Source organism: Plectropomus leopardus, chromosome 10, assembly GCF_008729295.1.
Source record: "Plectropomus leopardus isolate mb chromosome 10, YSFRI_Pleo_2.0, whole genome shotgun sequence".
Classification (NCBI taxonomy): domain Eukaryota; kingdom Metazoa; phylum Chordata; class Actinopteri; order Perciformes; family Serranidae; genus Plectropomus; species Plectropomus leopardus.
In genome coordinates, this window is record NC_056472.1 from 26,764,395 (window position 1) to 26,784,876 (window position 20,482).

Here is a 20,482-nt window from a genome sequence, read left to right on the forward strand (position 1 = left end):
AGTAAAGTTTTTTAAACCATTGTCTATAAAGGAAAGATTATTTTCATTATTGATTAATCTAAAAGTTATTTTCAAAGTTAATTGATTTTTGAAAATAGTGATAAACCATGAAATGTTTCTTATTTTGGATTGATAAATGTACCCTTCTAATCTATTTATATTTTATATATTGGTATTTTTTTGTTATATTTTACACCTTACCGATATGTATTTGTATACTTAGTTTATATACCCTTTGTATTTTATATTTGCTACATATTTTCTTTCTCTTCTTTGTTATTTTAGTGCTTGTATATTGCATGCTTTTTTATCTGCACTCCTCTGACTTTGTATTGCAACAGCTGCACAGCAGTTTCCCTTGGGATAAATTAATTAATTATCTTATCTTCAGTGTTTTTTAAAAAATGTCTTTTCGACCTCAAATTTATCAAATGATGAATTAAAAATAGGCCTGCAAAATAAAGCAGTAATATATAGATATTGTGATATGAAACTAAATATAGATTTCGGTTATTGTAATGTCGTGTTATTTCTTTCCTGGTTTAAAGGCTGCATTGCAGTGAAGTGCTCTATTATGGCATCACCCACTTCAGTCATTATATCCAAAATATCATCATGTAAATATTTTTTTGAACGCACCAATAATCAATCCTACAAAACTCTCAAAATATCTATATTTAGATTTTTGGTCAAGAACATTATGATATTTGATTTTTTAACTAATTACAGTGAAATAAGGAAAAGCAGCAAATCCTCACATTTCAGTGACTGACACCATGAAATGTTTGTTTTTATGGCTTGATAAATGACTATTATATGACTAATAAAACTATTATAAAAGTAGCTGTTGATTCATTATGTTATTGGCAGTTTCAGGGCTGATTTGGTGATTTGAAAATCAAAAGTAGCCTCGATGCAGAGGTTAAACCTAGCTAAGTTTGGTCAGACATTGAATGCCTCTGGAAGTCTAGGTCACTTAAACAGCATATAAATGACTGTATTTCAGTGTAAATAAGGTCCTTAATACACAAATTGCATAGGTGTTAATGTGGTTACATTATGAGGAGCATTGTGTAAGATGTCGGGGGATTTAGGGGCATCTAGTGGTGAGGATTTCAGATTGCAACCAGCTGAAACTTCTCCTGGTTAGAATTATTTAGGAGATTTTCACCATCAGCCAGTTTATCCGTAGAGGTCTCTTCCTCTCCAAAAAGAACACATCCGGTGATTTAAACTGGTTAAAATACTGAATAAAACAGTCAAATCAGTGTTTTTTTCCAATGCAAAAAGGCTGCTTCGGTGGCTGACCTGAATACATAAATGGCCCTATCTGTAGTCAGTGTTTGTTTTGTCCGTTCTGGACTTCTGCAGAAACACGGCCGCCTTTGTGGACGAGGATCTGTTCCCCATGTAGACATAATCGGCTAATTTTTAAGGTATTTCATTCTAAGGTTATTCTTTGCTCCAGCTTTTAAAGTACTTAAAAGTATATTTAAGTACAGCTCATTAAAAAACAGCCTTTTTTCTGTGTCATCTGTGAGAATAAATTAAATATTTCTGGGTTTGGGGACTGTTGGTACAACAAAACAATCGATAAGAAGTCACCATTTTTTTATTATTGTCATTTTCTGACTTTTTATGGACAAAACAACTATCCTTTTTTAGATATTTTGATGCTTTTCTCCTCTATGAAAACTAGTCTCCATTGAATCCTTTGATAACTGCCAGAATTCAAACTAAACACAGCTGCTGTTTTCTGTAAAGAACGATACTACAAACTCTTTATAGTCTCATTTAAGCCTACAGGAGTGTTTGATGCTCTTTTATGTGAACGTACAAAAACAAAAAAGACCATTTAATCATATAAAAATGAAAAATAAATAAATAAACAAATTATGAAGGTAATAAAATTTTAAAAAATGATAATTAAATAAATAAATAAAATGAAATGAATAAATAAATAGGTGGGGGGGAAAAAGGAAAAATGGGGGGTAAGTAGATAAAAATTCTGAAAAAAAAATAACGGTAAAAAATAAGTTAAAAAAATTACGTCCCGTGGACAACACAGCATTGGATCAAAACATACACGCACAGACAATGGGCGGCTACTAGTCACACTACGGTGTGTTTCTTAGGAGTGTTTGATACTTAAAGACAGACGTTGTTTTGAAGGATGAATTTAGAGAGCTGAGTGACTAATTATAGCCGAGTGTTAAAGACTTTGCTGCGGAGGACTTCCTCTGTGCACGCTGTGTTGTTGTTTTTAATATTCAAGTTTGTTTTGCATGTACAAGAGAAATCTAAAAATACATTGATCCCTGCCTCCCATCTCTCTCTGTCTGTCGTTCTCTTTCAGACAGGAAGTTGTTCTGTTATTCATCCTAAACACTTGTTTCCTGTTTCGCACGTTCTCATTTAAATTTGGCCTCATGCTCCTCTTTTTTCCTCCCTCTTCCTCTCCATCCTCCTCCTCCTCGTCCTATAGTCATTGACTTCATATAGATTTTTATATTTTTACCCCCCCCCATCACCTCGTTTTGTTATCTTTAGTCTTATTTTAGTACATGACTTTGTGACTGTTGCTGTTTTTAGCAACAATGTTATCTAAATGACCTATTACTTCAGTTCAGTTTGTGAACAGCGTAACAGACATTCAGTACTTCCTCATCAGTAAATTGTGATCTTGTTCCTGTTGGTATCAACGGTCGGCTGATAGCCGGCTGCCGGGGTTCAGCCGGCGTTTTGCCTGTGAGACTCAGCTGAGGGAGTTAGGCTACTGCCCAAAGAAATCAAACAGCTTATAAACTCCTAATTTGTTGATTGTTTTTACAATTAAGTAGCAGATCTTCATACTGCAGACAGCAGAAGTAGAGACGTTTTGACATTTTACTAATCACTTATATATTATGATTAGTAAAAGTACTGTCAATTAATTTTCTGTTGATTGAAAAATTGATAATTAATTTGATTATTTCAGGTCTTCAGAAGTTTTTTACTGTGCTTATGAGCGCAGAGCTTACAAAGTTCACTGTCTGTGAGGATTTTCTGCTTTTAATCTGATTTTAAGTCATTTTTAATTTAACACTTTTGGTTTTTGAACTGTTTTATAAACAAAACAAGACTTTTTTTGATTAATTTACTTATCTGGTTAGACAAGTGGGTTAGAAATCTACTTGCTTTATTTTTTTATCACAAAACATCAAAGACTAAATTAATTTGTCATGAAAAACAGTTGAGTTTCGTCGGACTTGGTCTCAAACCTTCAGCAAAATAGTTCGATTCGGCCATGTCCTGTAATGCCACCCAACTAAAGTCCTGTTTCTAAGATAATTAAAACGCTCACTTGTAACCTCAGCTCATGAACTCTTATGTTTACCTGACGCAATTTTCTCACAACTACACAATCAGTACTGTGCATGTGCAAAGTTTAGCACCAGCTAAGATGGCTCACTCTTGCGCGATCATCAGTACCGGAAAAAACAATGAGTTTAAATTTTTTTCGGTAGAGTTGCTAAATTTACTCGTCCAATGTGGCATTTTGCTTGTCCGGGCCAATGGGGCAATCTTTAGGCCTATTTTTGAGCCCTACATATGTAGCCACCTTGGGCTCTCAGAACTACTGTAGAGCATACAATTTTTTTACATTTCATAAACTAAATGAAAAATAGATTAATCTAAAAACTAACTGACACAGTTGATAATGAAGATAATCATTATCTACAGCCCTAAAAGTCATATCTAGGAAATGTGTCTTCCCGTCTTTGTAAAAACTCGTTCCAAACTTCAACACTGACTGATTTCAGTCCAGCGCTGACAGTTTTTAGAGATAAACCACGTTCAAAGCCTGAAATGAACACCACGCGTTCCTGCTGATCATTTTCTGCATCATTCATCAGTTTTTTGATTTAGCTCCTTTCATCCAGGGAGCCTCCTGTTTCACTTCATTTTTGTGACAAATCACCTTGCAAAGACTTGAAGTGTGTTTTAGACGGATGATTTATCAAAGTCAACATTTACTCATCTTATTTTTGTTTTGTTAAAGTAATGTTATCATTGTGTGGGAGCACTTTGGAAAACTCCCAGTTGGTGCATTGAGGGACACTTGAAATCTGAGGGATGAGCTGCTTAGAGAATAACATAAAACATGATTACTCACGTCAGACTCATAACTCGCTGATGATGAGTTTTGCGTCACTAACTTTTGCTGGTGGATGGGCGGAGAGCTTTGGGCCCTCGAGGTATAGGGGAAAACAAACACTGTTAATCTGCACACATTACCCATACCGCAGGGACACAGACTTTATTATTAATTGTCAAGTTTCCCTGTAAGTAAAAGTAGCAAGACCAAACATTAGAAGTTATCTGTCACAAATACAAAACCTGCAATAAATGAAACACAGAGGTATTGTCAAGTATCATCAGTACTGTTATTTTAAATAGTGTAGTCTCTTTGATTATTACTTAATTTGTTTCTGACTTTTGCATCAATGTGTAAACAGTAATTTGTGTATTATGCATCATTATTTTGTGAACTGATCATATGGTTTGTCAGTAAAATAAAAATCATAATCTGAAATTCCAAATGTTAAATAAATGGAGTACGAAGCTGTAATTAGGAATATCCCGATCAAGTTTTTTGTGCCCTGATTAATATTGATATAGAGTCTGATTTGATACTCTGATGAGCTACAACTTGAAAATGAGATAACATAGAGACTAATTCATTGCAAAAGAAATGTTTTTTTTTGCCAACGATGCTCAGAATACGTAATACTAATAAATATATAGCCCTACATTTTAGTAGCATGTTTATTAAACATGTATCTGACACATTTATATAACAGCTGGAACTACTAAATATAGCACATCTTGTGACCTTTTATGAGCTACGTGATCTAAATACCAAAGGCTCTGATTCAAAACTAACAAATGCATGAATGATAATTGATGACCGTTAAAAATGAAAGTTCATCTGGTTGAATGCCACTCCCAAAATTGACATGATGGGATCAGGTGATTGTTTTAAGAGAGTTGTTGGAACTACAAACACGGAGTCCACTTGTGGTTGTATGTTGACGTTCGAGAGCTTCTTCTCTTATCAACAATCTTTGAGTACAGAAACCTGATGACTGCCAAGTTTAGTTTTACCTGTTATAAAGTTAGTCAAGGAGAACTAACACTGCTTAAGTTAAAAAAAAACATGGTTTTATGAATACATTGTTATAAGTAGAAATCATGAATTCAGAATATTTCTTATGCAAAAATAAAGTATTACCAGCAAAATGTTACGTATCCAAACTGAAATTCAGTATTCTTTATAAAGAATGGTTCCTTTCAAAGGGTCATTAGTATCAGTATCAGTATCAGTATTATTAATTATGTTTTATGAGTAACAAATACATGCAAGAACATTTTAATGTTGTAGTTTGCCAGTGTGTTGCCAATTTTAGTTACTTTGTACCAGGTAGATTAGTGCTGCAGTTCTCCATCATATCTTATAAGCATATCATGGTTTTTATGTAAAAGTAACTAGCAATTGTAAGTGTCATATAGCTCAAATATGGAGTAAAAACTACAGTATTCCCCTGTGAAATGTAGTGGAGTAGAATTATAGAGTAGCATAAAATGGAAATACCCAAGTAAAATACAAATACTTTAGAAAAATGTACTTAAATAGACGAAATGTATTTAGTTACTTTGCACTAGTGGTATTTTTATAGTGTCCTTTCCTTTCAGTTTGTTCTTGTCGGGGTTAAATTTATTTAAAAGAGCTCAGCACTGGATTTTTTTGGCTGCTGTGTTCGTGCGTGTGTGTTTGTGTGTGTGTAATCTCAGTTGGTCTCAGTGTGGGTAACTCAGTCATTAATAATAAAGGCCACTTCTCATCTCACCACAAAACATCTCCACTTTGTTTCATCTTTTCAGGTTGGGACACACAACTATTTATTTAGATCTCATTCAAAGAAATGAATCATTAGTGGTTAGCTTTGTTGTTTGTTTGTTTTATTGTGTCGGAGTGATTTATGCATTTCATGGTCTGTGTCTTTGTTTGTAGCTCGTTATATCTATGTACTGTATGCCTCTGCTTTGCATGTTTGAATTGGGGCCAAATAATGCTGCAAAATGTGCTATTTAGTGCATGATATTCTCCATTTTATTGCTTTGTATGTCATGTATTATATGCTTTTGTGTTGCATGTTTTAAGCAGTATCTGTCAATGCCATGTAATTATATCCAATATTATTGCTTTGCATGATTATAAAATATTTCCATAACTGTCATTTTTGTATTGTTTTACTCTTTTTATTATGACTTTCATAACATCTGCTAAGGGACTACAGATGAAACGAGGCCCTTTGAGCCACTCTGCCAAATTTAGAGCAAAGTATATTCATGTGTACTGTTACTGTTTAAATAGATGAGCCTAATTTCCTCATTCTCTCTCTAGGTGTGTTACCTGTTACTGATGTTGCTGTAGAGTTGTCAGTCTCCTCTGACTGACCTCAACCAGACACACAGACAAGCAGATATGAAGAGTGGATCTGTGGAAATGGACACCAGCACTGCTCCAGGTGGGTCATCTTACTTGAACAATGTTAGCTAAATGTAATAAATAATAGATAATATAATAACGGATGAATTGTTGGAACAATTTGTTAAAAGTAATGTATAAGCAGTTTGAATAATTAGTTAAAAGTAACCTATAAACAATTGGAATAGTAAGCTAAAAGTAACAAACAGTTAGCTAAAAGTAAAGGAGAAGCAGAATAGTTAAAGTAATAAAGAGATATTTGGAATGGTTAGCTAACAGTAACAGATAAACCGCTGGAATTATTAGTTAATAGTTATGGACAAATAGTTAAAATGGTAAGCTAAAAGCAATGTAGAAACAGTTGGAACATTCACTGAAAGAAACTTATAAACAGTTGCAATATTTTGCCAAAATTAAAAACAGTTAAAATGATAATCGAAAAGTAATTGAAAAACATTTGCTCGCTAAAAGTAGTTGACAATCAGTTGAAATAGTTAGCTAAAAATAATGGACAAACAGTTGAAATGATTTACGTTAGCTAAACAGAACAGAATACAGTTGGAAAAATTTGCTTAAAGTAACGGACAAACAGTTGAAATAGAAGTAACGGTTAAGCAGTCGGAATGGATTGCTAAAAGTAACGGATTAACAGTTGGAATCATTTACTAAAAGTAAGGTAAAAAAAAAACGTTTACAGTTTAAATAACTTGTCAAAAGTAACTGATAAACTACTTAGAATAGTAAGCTAAAAGTTACGGAAGAACAGTTAAAATTGTTAGCTAAAAGGTAGAAACAATTAAAAAAGGTAGCTAAAAATGAACAGATAAACAGTTGGAAAAATATGCTAAAAGTAGCGTATTATCAGTTAAAATAGCTAAAAGTAATGTTTTTATCATTGGAATAGTTACCTTAAAGTAATTGTTAAACAGTTGGAATAGTTAGCTAAAAATAATGTATAACAGTTGGAATAGTAAGCTAAAAGTAACAAATACATTGTTAAAATAGTTAGCACAAATAACACAAACAGTTAAAATAATTAGCTAAAATTAATAGATAAACAGTTTAAAAAATAACTTAATGTAATGTTAAAATGATTAGCTAAAGTAACGGATAAGCAGTTTGAATGGCAAGCTAAAAGTAGCAGATTAACAGTAAAAATAGTTAGCTTAAAATAACATGTAAATATTTGGAATACCTAGCTGAAAGTAATACATAATCAGTTGGAAGTTAGCTAAAAGTAATGGACAAATGATTGAAAGATGCAGCTTCTGACACTGTGTAGTGGGAGGCGTATGAGTGCAAACAATACAGTATCAACATCTAATTTAAATAAAATCGGAAAACATATTTGGAACATGTTAGCAAAAGGAGTACTTCATCTGACTAACTTAAAAAGGCTATGAGTCACTGGTTTTAAAGACTTTGTATTGTTTGATAGCGCAAATTTATTCGTCAAAGTTCATCAAAGTTGAACCTTAGGGGACTCGGGTTATATATTTATCTTACTGCTACTCTGAGTCTTTATATATCGGAATTCAATTTGATATTAAATTGTCATCAGTGCTGGGCCCTTCGTCATGTCTTTATTGTTCCTTATCAAAGTGGTGATTGAAAAGAACAGTTTGGTGACCTAGATATGCAGTAGAGCTGCACAGTATGAAAACAAAATCACTACACTTTGCAATATGAGTTGGGGTGTTACTGGTAATGGTTATTTTTGCGTTTTGCATGATGATGATGATGTGTTTTTTGCTTGAGTCTGCACCAAACAAGCATGTTCCCTTATGTATAGAACATGATTTGTAGGCCGGGGCATTTCTGTAGCACCATAGTGCTTTGTTTAAGTTATGAAATATTTTATCTTTATCAAAAATTTGCAGCTCTTACGATTTGGATAATATTTTGATAAATTGTGCAGCCCTAATACGCAGAGGAGGACTGATGTGTGCGACCACTCAGCTGGACTCACCTGCTGTGTTTGTTTGTAATCAATCAGTTGTAGTTTCTGTCTGTCAGGTTGAATACCTGCCAAACCTGATTGATCACTTCATAGTAGTCAGGCTGTCTAAAAGATTGTTTGCTTGATTGATCCTCAGATCCCAGAGTGCAGTCGGACTGCAGCTTAGCGTGTCTGCGGCGCCGGGCCTGGGCCCAGAGCAGAGACTCCATCTGGCAAGAATCAGAGGGAGAGAGCTGTGGCCCCGAGGGGTCCCAACAGAGCCAGAGGGATGGAGAAGAGCAGACAGAGAGTCCCTCAGAGGAACCAGGTCAGACTGAGCTCACCAGTGTTGTAACTGGGGATACTTTAACAATTTCCAATGGTAACTGTCTTCTTAAAAAGCAAAATATTCACATTAACTGTACACTCAAACCAGTTCAACCACTTAAAGTCAGTGTTGAATACAGCGCATTATCAGACGTTTTTATCTTATAACAGTTATGTAAGTATCACTGTATGTTGGTTGATAAGAAACAATAATATGCAGGGTAGAAAGAGAGATGGAAGAGAGTGTGTGCTGTAACTTAGGAACAGTAGGTGGGTTTCCATAACATAACAGATTTGCGCAACTTAAGTGATATTTTTGAAATGTCAGTAAAACTCAGTTGCAAGAATGTGTGTCCATTGAGTGATAGTGTGCGATTTCTCTTGCAATAATATTCCAAGAAGCATGGCGATGGATGTTCAAAACATTAGCAGGTTTATTTCTGTTGCAGCCAGAGCACTATCCGTTATTATTTCCAATCCAAGGTGACTTAGGCGTCCGAGTGATTATGGAAAGGCAAGCCCCTTATAGGTGGGAGCAGCCACATTATGAGGGATTTCTGGGAGGTGATAGTTCAGGTTTTCACAGAGGAATTGTGGATTGAAAAGGATGATCTGCTCAACTTTTGAAGAGTTATGCGATGCAATAACACCTCTGGTAGCACCTGCTGCATCACGCCCGAGGGAGCCAGTTCCTACTGATAAGCGCATAGCCATCATGTGACCTGTAAAACAGAAAAAAAAGTGTTTCCATTGCAGTTTTGCGAAATATGGCTATTTCAAATTGCCTGAAATACCACCTAATGCATGTGTAAAAACATTTTTGTGGCAAACAGGAGTTTTTCTTTCGAAATTGACTTGTTTCCATTAGGCGTATTTTGTGTCACAATTTCAATTTGCACAATATTAGGGTTAATGGAAACCTGCCAAGTGTCTCCATTACAAAGAACACTGACAGTTTTAGTTTTGGTTTATTTTTGATAAAGTAAAACACATACTGGTGAATTTGTTTATTTTGGATTTTTGAAATTCTTGAATATCGATGGTTTTGTATCGTGTGGCTCCAAAAACTCAAGCTCTCATGTCGCAGTGTTAAGCTGCAGTTCCTCTAATGTCCATTAAAAAACTGACCGTATTCAAGTGAATGGAGGAAAAAAAAAAACAGTTTCTTTTTTTTTTGCATACGGTATCAAGATATTATGAAAGAAGAAGGAAAAGGTGTAATGTACGGTGGGCGGACAGAATGGATAAATTACTATATCATGGAAATCAAGCATAACTTAGTATCACAACATAAGTTGGGTTTCCGTTCAAATGCAGCGCTAATTTGAACCAAATTTCGGAAAACTGACAAAAGAAAATTTACATGCCTTCACATGCACTACTGTTATGCAAATATTGGGAGTTTGTTCAATAAGGTAAACATCAGGTGGTGCTTACTCTCCAGTCAGGTGCCACTGCACAGGAGAGCACAACAAGATGACCTTATTAAAAGAGCATCAATCAGACCTCAAGCAAAAGAATGCAATGGATGTATTACTATCACAGACTGTATAAAAAGATGGATGACATGGTGGATTTCTCACCCTTACACCTGTCCCACCAGTTGCGAGCAGCGCCATTGATTGCAAGCTCACTAATTGGCACTCATAGATGTCAATAATGACATTAAATTCCCTTTAAATAAGATTAAATAAGTAATTTAAACGAACATTTGCACATGCATCAGGGTGATCAGAACTACCTCGAGTGACAGAAACCATCTTTAATAAAAAAATGTATATACGTGCTTTGAGTTTTCAGTTTGCCACGCGTCCCATCCGCATTATATCTGCTAAACATCAGCACGTTTTCATTGTCACTGTGAGCATGTTAGCAGGATGGTTATAGCCTTTAGCTCAAAGTGCAGCTGTCCTTAAGTACATCCTCATAAAGCCACTTGTGTGGCTGCAGACTCTTGTTTAAACATGTGAAATCCTCTCACGTCACTGAGAGCATTACTTTTTTAAACTGTAAACAATCTTTAGATACTTTGACTTTGATCATTATGTAATTGTTTAAGCCATTTGCTAAACAAAAATGCCAAACATTTACTGGTTCCAGCTCTTAAAAAAAAAAAGGAAGTCATCACAGTGAGCTCAGGGAAACTTTCATGAGCATTTCTCGCCAAACTAATTGGAAAAATAATATGCATAATAAACGATAACAAAAATGATGAATAGCTGCTGCAACAGTTGGTGAATGTGAAAACTAAATTGTGGGTCATTTCTATGTAAACTGCAGTGGAACTGCTGACACCATGAGTGTAATCAGCTGAGATGTTGAGTTATATCCTGAAGTCTGGCACCACTGTCAAGCTTTTATAGCATGTCGTAACCACTGTTGCACACTGCATCTGCCGGCTTATTGCGCTAACATGCTCATATGTCTCTCTCTGTCAGGGCGAGTTCCCAACAAGATCGCCAGCTGGCTGATTGAATGCAGGTACAGTAGCCATTCACCTCTTGATTAACCCTTTAAAACCTGGAATGACATCACTTTTCTTGTGCTGCTTTCAGATGCCTTTCAAAAGTATTTAAATATTTGAACCATGAGCAAATGGGTGCAATGCCTTTCAAAAACATGGGAAAAAAGCAATGAGCAACTTTGTTAGATTTGTTAGATAAGTAGATTTGGAAAATAATTTTTAAAGAGCGAGGGGTAAAAGAACAGATTTAGGAAAAACTATATTTATAATGATCATAACAACACATTTAAAGTTATCTCACACAATTATTTTAAATTTTAAAGCACTTTTTCCAGGTCATTTTCCTTTTTCTTTTTTTTCGTTTTTCTTTTGTTTTATACTAATTTTCAGGTATTTTTCTTGTACTTTTCACTTTAAAAAAAGGGGTTTTTTTTGCAAATTTTTAGGTAATTTCATCTTTTGTTGCTCATAGCCTTCTTCCAATTTTTTTGAAAGAAATCAAGGCAATTTGTTTAGGTTTCAAAGGGTTGAAGGACCAAAGCATTGTGTTTGAGTGTCTTGTTTTAGCCCATTTTACTACATGTCATTTGTGACTTTTCACATCAATTTGTACTTGATAACTTAAATAAGTCTCACAAAATGTTGACTGTAGCTAATTGATGAACCAAAATCAGTGACTCCATAGAAGGAGGACGATCAATCCTAAAAATTATGGATGATAAGAAAATGATCAGCAGCAATGTATGGTAAACAGACTTGGGATAAAAAAAATGACTGTGTCGTTAAAATTGTGACTGACTGGTTGAGTGGCTAAATGGTTTTCTTGCTGACTGGTTTATTGATGTTTTCCTGGTGTCTGAAGGTGCGTGTGTGTGTTTAGTGGCTGTGTTATCAGCGGCTGACGTAGAACCGACACAAAGCCAACGCCTAGACATACAACACACAGAACACACACACAAAGAGCGCCAACCAACGCCCAGAGATAGGGCACCTAGAGCTGTTCAGGCGAAAGAAAGAAGGAAAGAAGGAAAGAAAGAGGCAGGAAGAAGCAGACAGAAGACGGAAAGAAAAGAGAGTAAACAGAGGAGGGGTTTCTCCTGCTAAGTCAACATTGTTGTCACACATACAGTGTTTTAGCTGCTGTCACTCACAACCCTGTGGCTCTACAGCGCTCTGATGTGTCAAAAATAATGTCACCATAGTAACATGAAGCAGAATCAGAATCACAGGTTACTATAACAACCGCTGCAGGACAGGGGCTTGAGGCCAACATGGCTGCTGGTCGAAAATGGGAGGATTAGCAAACACTGCGGCTGCGCACTGTTATACAACCGTGTGTGTGTGTGTGTGTGTTAAATGGTGGCATGAAGTTTGTCCCATTGATAAGAGTGGCTGGTTGTGTAACAGCTCAGTGTTCCCAGCGTCCGGCTGCAGACAGCAGCTCAGACCCGCTAGTTTACTGTTAGCGTCAACTTGCCTGATCTGTCAGCTAGTTAGCCTGGGACAACTAGTCTGGTCAGTAAAACCCACCTGGGATGGGTACCAAACCAGGATATAGCCTTGGATATTTAGTCTGATCTGATCAAGTGGACTACCATAAGAAGCCTGCTGACAGGAGTTATCCTGGGATAGTTAGCCTTAGCCTGACAGGCAGTTAGCCTGTGTTAATTAGCTTTAGCCTGATAGACAGTTAGCCTGTGTTACTGAGCTTTAGCCTGACAGACAGTTAGCCTGCGCTACTTAGCCTTAGCCTGACAGACAGTTAGCCTGCGCTACTTAGCCTTAGCCTGACAGACAGTTAGCCTGCGCTACTTAGCCTTAGCCTGATAGACAGTTAGCCTGTGTTACTTAGACTTAGCCTGATAGACAGTTAGCCTGCGTTACTTAGCCTTAGCCTGATAGACAGTTAGCCTGTGTTACTTAGGCGTAGCCTGAAAAGCCGTTAGTCTCACAGGCACTTAGCCTGTGTTACTTAGCCTTAGCCTGACAAGCACTTAGCCTGATAGACAGTTAGCCTGTGTTACTTAGCCTTAGCCTGACAAGCAGTTAGCCTGTGCGATTTAGCCGTAGCCCAACAGACAGTTAGCCTGTGCTACTTAGGCAAAGCTTGATAGGTAGTTAGCTTGCATACATAGCTGTAGCCCAATAGTCAATTAGCCTGCATTACTCAGCCTCGGCCCTACAAGCAGTTAGCCTGCGTTACTTAGCCCTAGTCAGACCGGCAGATGGCCTGTGCAACATAGCCCTAGCCCAGCAGACGGTTTGCCTGTGTTACTTAGTCCAAGCCTGACAGGAAGCTAGCATGCCTTACGAAGCCTTAGCCCAAAAGGCAGTTAGCCTGTTTTACTTAGTCTGAGCCGGCAGTTACTTTTTACATCGGGATTGTTAATCTTAGTCGGACTAGTAGTTAGCCCAGGATTGTTATAAAGGCACTAACGTTGGCATAGTTGGCCACATTAGATTTGGACTGTTATCTTTAGTCCTGGTATACTTAGCCATGTCTTGATCAGAAGCAATTTGAGAAACTTAAGCCTCAGCCTAACAGAATGTGATAGTTAATGTAGTCTGGTTTGCTGGTATAGTTGTTTTTTTTATCATCCAGGAATTAGTCTCAGATGAATTGTCTTTATTATTATTTATTGACCAGGTGTTATTCTAGTGTAGATAGTGTAGCCTGGTTTGTCATTAGCAAATCTAGCTCTGGTAAGGACTGCACCTGAAGGTTTTTTAAGATGGTAATGTAGCTGTAAAATGACAGTAGATGAGGATTAAGGGTGAAACGTCCTGGCATAAAATATTTTCTATGTTAGCCCACAAACTGGCAGTCTGTTGGATGTTTTTAATGGTCGGTTTATAACTCTCCCTCTCTCTTGTCCAGGACTCCCCTTGGAGCCTCTCTAGATGACCAGACTGCTTCTCCCAGCAAAGGTAATCCACATAGTCTGTGTTGTTTATATATTCATTGTGAATACCCCAACCTGTCTGGACACATTCTGGAGATTTATGATTAAATACTTGCAACCACAACTTGTTTTTAAAGTTAGGATTTTGTTTTTTGCTTTGCTTGCTTTTGTCAAAATCGGTAGAAAAATTCTTCTTTCCCTATGTATCTATGGATATGTTACCGAAGGATTTCATAACTGAACTACTTTGTGTGTGTGTGTGTGTGTGTGTGTGTGTGTGTGTGTGTGTGTGTGTGTGTGTGTGAGAACAGGACCGCTGAAGAACGGCTGCAGCTTTGAAGATGACCTTTCACTGGGAGCTGAAGGTCAGTACATATAAAAAACTCACAATACAAACAAGATTACAGATTTCTGCTCATTGTTACCAGTTCCCCTCATGCTCTGCTAATCCTGTGTTTTAACTTTTGATGCAAACTTGAGGAACTTTGACTTTGACTTTGAACACTTTGACATTTTGATAAAATCATATTGTTCTCCATCTTACCCAGAGTCAGATGAGAAGGTGGATATGGGTTGGACTTTACCCAAAACTTTGACTGTAAGAATTAGTAATTGAGAAAGCCCTGATCGGATAATTAACTGCAAACAATGGAAATAGGAAAGTGTAACTGAAATGGAGGACAAGGGATTTTAATACTTATTTCTACCTCAACAAAACCTATATCTCCATAAACAAATAATATAATAACACATCGTGCTAAGACAGAGTGGCAACAGGAAACAATAAAAAACAGATACATGAAAAGAAGAAGTGTCTTATCAGAGCATTTATCAGTGCATGCATTATAGGTAGGTTTTATTTAACAGGAACAGTGAGTGTACGTGTTGAGTGTGATACAGGTCAGGTTTGTAATCACTATCCGATGTTAATGTGGTCCAACTATAAGTAGCGGCCAGTGTCACGAATATGGACTTTGACAGGCTTAAGTCAACAGATGCAAGTATATTTTATTGTGAAAATTCACTAAGGTTCAAGGCTGAAGGTTCAGTTTTGTCATCATACAATACCATCACATTCTTATCCTAATGTGCCAAATACCGCAGCTTTGTCAGCGGACCTACATGTCTAAACATGATGTGGTAGGCGCCTTCCTGTATCTGTTTTGGACATCTATGGACCACATGTTAACTAATGGTTGTTTAAATACATTGTGTCTTTTCAAAAATAATTTCTGTTTTCGTAGGAAATACAGTTTCTGCTTGTAAAATAATAATATTTTATAAAAAAATTTTTATGGTCAAACATATTTTTAGCTTTATTTCCTTAGTTTTAGGTAACAAAAGTCTGTGGTTAGGTTCAGAAAAAATCATCATGGTAAGGCTTAAAATTCACATGGGAAATGAACAGCAGGCTCCCAGGTGAAAGCCCAAAGTTTGTTTGACTCATCCACCCCCCTTCCACTATACTTCCTTGCTCTGTATATTATGACTGGTATGATAAACTGCTGGGAATCACACTGCCTCAAGGGATGCCTCTGTGCGTCTGTGTCTGACACAGGCGTCTACTGACAATGCATTGTTGCCTGCGGCCTCTAAATTGATGTGCCTCTGTGCATCTGTGTCTAAAGCTGACATCACTGACAAAGCGGCAGTATTTGACGAGCTGAGAGTGAGAATGGGCTGACAATACAGGATTACATAATAGAATACATTTGTAGCTCCCTCGTACAAAGAAAATGTGTGATACGTGCAATATCAGTGCAATATGTCAGTTATAGTGCAAGAAAGACTTCAGGTAGTAGTGAGATTGAGGGTATTGGTATAGTAAAGTGCAAAAGATGATCAGAGTTTCATGCATTATTTCACAGATGCAGTGCAATGTATAGAACAGTGTGCAATCTACAAAAAACTTACAGTAGCATAAAATCCCAGCGCAGTGCAGACCTGTAGCTGTATTCACAAAGCTTCCTTGTACTCGAGTTGCTTCTAGTGACGAAATTCTTGGAAAATTCTTTCTTTTTTTATGTTAAAGAATTTCCTCTTAAAGATAGGACTAGGTCCTGGTAAAGATAAAAAGTTCTTCACAAAGTGTCTTAGCCCTTAAGTGAGCTGCTAGGAGGGAAAACTGGTAGAAGTGGTGAGGAGGACTTTATAGAGGCTTAAGAGTTAATCAGAGGAGAAAATGAAAGAAAAGAAAAGAGGAAGGAGAAATATTCTCTAAATGCCGGATGGAAATGAGTTAATGAAACGCCACAAACTATATAGTGCAGGGGCAATGTTTGAGGTCAGTTTCATCAGAAATCAGTCACATCTACCACCCAACGCAATAACAATACAACACCAGAAATAAAGTGATCACAACATTAATGTTTTTGAAACATGAAACATTTTGCACTGCATCAGTGTGATCACAAAAACAGAGCTCTCACTGTCTCATACAGTAGTACAGTTCATTTCATTATTACTGGGTGCCCTCACCTTGCAGGCTCACAAAAGGCCGCGTCTGTGACAACCAATCACATCTGTTTAAAGAATGCATCATATCTAGCAACAGGATCAGCCACAACCCCTCACTAAGATAAAAGTTTCTGTCACTTTCTTGCACAGAGTTGCTCTGGGCATTTTACTGAATCACTCCTAAGTTAGGACTTCTTGTTAGAAATGTTTACACTCACTTAAGAGCTCTCTAAAAGTATTCTCTGAATGTTTGTGAGTACAGCCCCTGTAGCAGAGCTGACATGCTGTGACTTTTTAATGTAGCTCAGTGCTTCTGCCAAATCATCAGTGAGGCTCAAGATAGTTTCCTCTGTCAAACAAAAGCGGCTCGCAGTGTCCTCACATTGGCTGTGGTTTATGTTAAGGCTGAAAATAAATCTTTTTTTATGGAACTGACTAATTTGCATTAGAATAATGTGTTTTCTACATTCACAAAGAGCTTCTGAAGAAATGACTAATCATAAGCGTCATTAGTATTATTCGATCGTTTGTGTGTTGTGCAGACATTCCTTCGACGTAATGAGAATGTAGTCTGATCACGTGTAAATGAAGATGTCTGACAAACACAACAGTGTCAGCAGAATCAACAGAACGCGGTCTGATACACAACGATACACCGCTCCATCTTCATTCCTCAGTCCTCAGTTTTTTTCTTCTTTTGAGGGGAAAAGTCAACAATCACAGAGGTGTGGAAACACACTGCATGCATGACTGACTGTCTTCTGAGTGTGTGTGTGTGTGTTTTCATCATACCTCTAAACTGCTCTGAATACACCAATAATGGCTCTTATAGCAGGAGGGTTTATGTGTTTTTGAGTTAACAATAGATGGTAATGAGTTTATGTTGAAGCATTGAACACTGGCATGTGGGAATGCTCTATGTATGTGTGTGTGTGGTCAGAGGGTCAGCTGTTGGAATTTGGGACTGAATAGATGCTGATGAGTTGATGCTGAGAGGCCGCAGGTTGTGTAGATTTTATTGGAGACACCTTGTCCAGGAACAGCAGCTTCTGATGCGCTTTAGTTTCAGTATTCACTTACAGTTCACTTTAGTTAAGTTTCATACACACTAAGAAAGAATACAGCAACACCTCACTCAAATCTGATGCTGTAATGATGAATTCCTCATTATTTCAGCGTAAAGAATTAGTTAACAAATGAGTCTATCTTCTGTTGTAATGTCTGACCGGTCCCCGCGCTTGATTTTCCAAACCTGGTTGAATTTTTTTGCTCAGTGCGAACACTTAAACACCTCGCCCAAGTTCTCATGAATGTTGTTTTTGGTACAGCATGACCTACATTTTTGTGTCATGTGCTGGCAAAGTGCAATCACTATTGGAAAGCTTTGATGTGCAGGACTCTTTTTCTAAATAGTGGTATCTTAAAAGCCTGTTTGGACTAATAATAATAATAATAATGATCAGTCATCATTATATTTCATATAATATTTAAGAGTATTGTGTAGGTATTTGGAGTGTGGTATGACTTAAAACTTTCAACCTTAGTGTCTGTATATTCCGGCTGCCTCTAAATTTTGTGTTCTGTTTTATTTTTGCGCACCACAACCATAGAAATAAAATCAATAGAAAGGACATTGAATTGATTGCCATGGTCATTTGACCAGTATAGAAGAAAACGGTGATTGCTGTTGGTTACAGTGGTGAAAACATATGCTGGTTGAGCCGTAAACTGTGTCACATTCATTAGTTTGAGAACTCTGTCCTAACACTTACGTTACTTATTAAGCAGAAAAATACATCTGTAAACCTATCAAAGTTTCTTCACTTCATTCAAACTCGACAGAAACAAAAATAAAACTCACTAACACCGTCTTAGTCTTGTTAGTCATCTTTTCAGTAAGTCCAGTAATCCAATAATCACCTACTCGAAATAAACCCTTAATTCACCGAGTTAGATGTGAAAACATGCTGATCCACATGCTGTTTATTCACGCTGGTTGCCTCTCAGCTGTCGCTGAGCAGCGGCTTTCGCTCGTTCTTTGGAGGCAGCTATAGTAACTTTATCATCATTTTTAAACATTCATTCAATTCATGCAAAGAAATAAAAAGTGAATTAACAGTGACAGTGATATTTTAAAAGTAAATGATTTCTTATTTGAAAATGCACTTTTCTACCGTTGTTTTAGTCATCAAGTTTATTCCTTTTGTTTATCCAGAAGTTTTTAAGGAAGTTAGCTCACTCTAAAATTTGAAACAGCAAAGTTACACATAAAAGTGGCTGCTGCTCTGATCATCCTGCTACATTGATTTAAATGGGAATGTCTGTTTTGATATCATTTTATTTCTATGCTTGCAAATGTTTTCTCCATTTGTGCAAACTGTTTGTCTGTTGCTGATGTGACATTAAGATGAAAAGATAATGAAACTTTTAGATATGGGTGAAGTATTTGTTGAAAACCTCATTAGTTGAGTGTCTCTCTCTCTGCTTTGTGTCATCAGTCATAATCTCACCTCACATTGTCCTGTCCTGACAGTAAGTGCATTAGTCATATTGACATTTGTCAGAGGCCCTTAGAGGTATGAAGACTTTGGAGATGTCATGTATGAACAGATCCTAATGGGCTGCGATGATGTTAAACTTTATGAGGACAGGAGGATGGGAGGGGATTAAAGTCTCACTATGTGAATAGGATGGAAGTGAATTAGTTAATGAAAGCATTCGGGGTGAATAGTATGAAAGTGAATCAGTGAATTAGAGTAGGTAGGCAAGTGGTTGTTACATATGGCTCTTTTGAACCAGACAAAAACACTGCAGATTCAAAGCAAGAAGAAGAAATTTAGCTGAAATTAAGTGGAAAAGAGGGAGAGACATTGAGAGACAGACAGTGGCAGGGCGACAGGTCCCAGCAGGTTCTTAAAATTGCAAAAGAAAACAACAGTCACACCTGCAGCCCACGATGACTTTCAGTTCCTCGACAAATTGAGAGTGAACTTGCTTCAGCGTTATTTACACAGTCAGAATTGCAGCAGATTTAACCTTTAAAGTTATTTTGGGTCCTTAATTTCAGACCGAGCTGGACAAAAACAGCTTCTCATTTGTTTATCAAAATGACAGCTGTCACTGGCAATTTTTATCTTTAAAAGCTAGCTACTAATGAAGCTAACATTCCCTCCATAAATTAGTTGTAAATGCCATATCTGGCTGTCTTTTTCCAGGTGATTTGTTTTAAAACTTCTAAACTTGGTCTTAAACCCTGTTCACATGGGACTGGTATGGAGACCTGCAAATTACCTACCATATTTTGCCAAACATGGAGTTCATGTGATTATAGTAGTCCTGTGTAAATTAGCATTTCTTTGATGTGGGTTTTTTTTGTGTGTGTGTCCCATCTTTTTTGAATGAAAGTTTTTACAGTAATTGGAGTACAGGAGGCTTATCTTGTTATAGTGTGGAGGCCAATTTACAGAAAGAGCAAGATTCCCATCTGAAGAGCAAAATCTTGACATGTGATGATGTGAGGCAGAGTGTATTATTTTAACACACATCTAATAAAAGAAAAATAGAGGTTCACACAATACATCACAACGAGTGGTGCTGTAGCTTTTCTGTGTTGTGTAGTGGCATTATAAATGGTTAAGTAATATACAGACTTTGCCAATCTTGTGCAAATACGCTGCATGAAACACAGATGTGAAGGGTTAATTTTTTTAAAATCACATAAGGTCCCTTGATAATACGAGTCCAGTGCAAATGGGGCTTTGAATATGCACTTGACTGCATATCTGATAACATACTAAAAGGCTGAAGCTAAAACTGCATGTCCCAGGCATAAAATCAGCTCCCTCAGCTGTTGATAGATG

General features: G+C 36.8%; 1 protein-coding gene across 7 annotated transcripts in view; it reads left to right on the forward strand.

Moving 5' to 3' along the window:
• Positions 1-20,482, forward strand: part of itprid2 (ITPR interacting domain containing 2) — a 54,262-nt gene that overhangs the window by 3,227 nt on the left and 30,553 nt on the right. For 4 of the 7 annotated variants that reach the window (XM_042494375.1, XM_042494376.1, XM_042494378.1 and 1 more), the window contains exons 2-6: positions 6,449-6,572; positions 8,629-8,853; positions 11,237-11,279; positions 14,141-14,190; positions 14,477-14,530. In XM_042494375.1, coding sequence (XP_042350309.1) covers positions 6,530-6,572; positions 8,629-8,853; positions 11,237-11,279; positions 14,141-14,190; positions 14,477-14,530 — 415 coding nt within the window. In that variant the 5' untranslated portion in view covers positions 6,449-6,529. The remainder of the gene's footprint in view (positions 1-6,448; positions 6,573-8,628; positions 8,854-11,236; positions 11,280-14,140; positions 14,191-14,476; positions 14,531-20,482) is intronic. The other 3 variants (XM_042494377.1, XM_042494380.1, XM_042494381.1) reach the window with 1 other exon arrangement.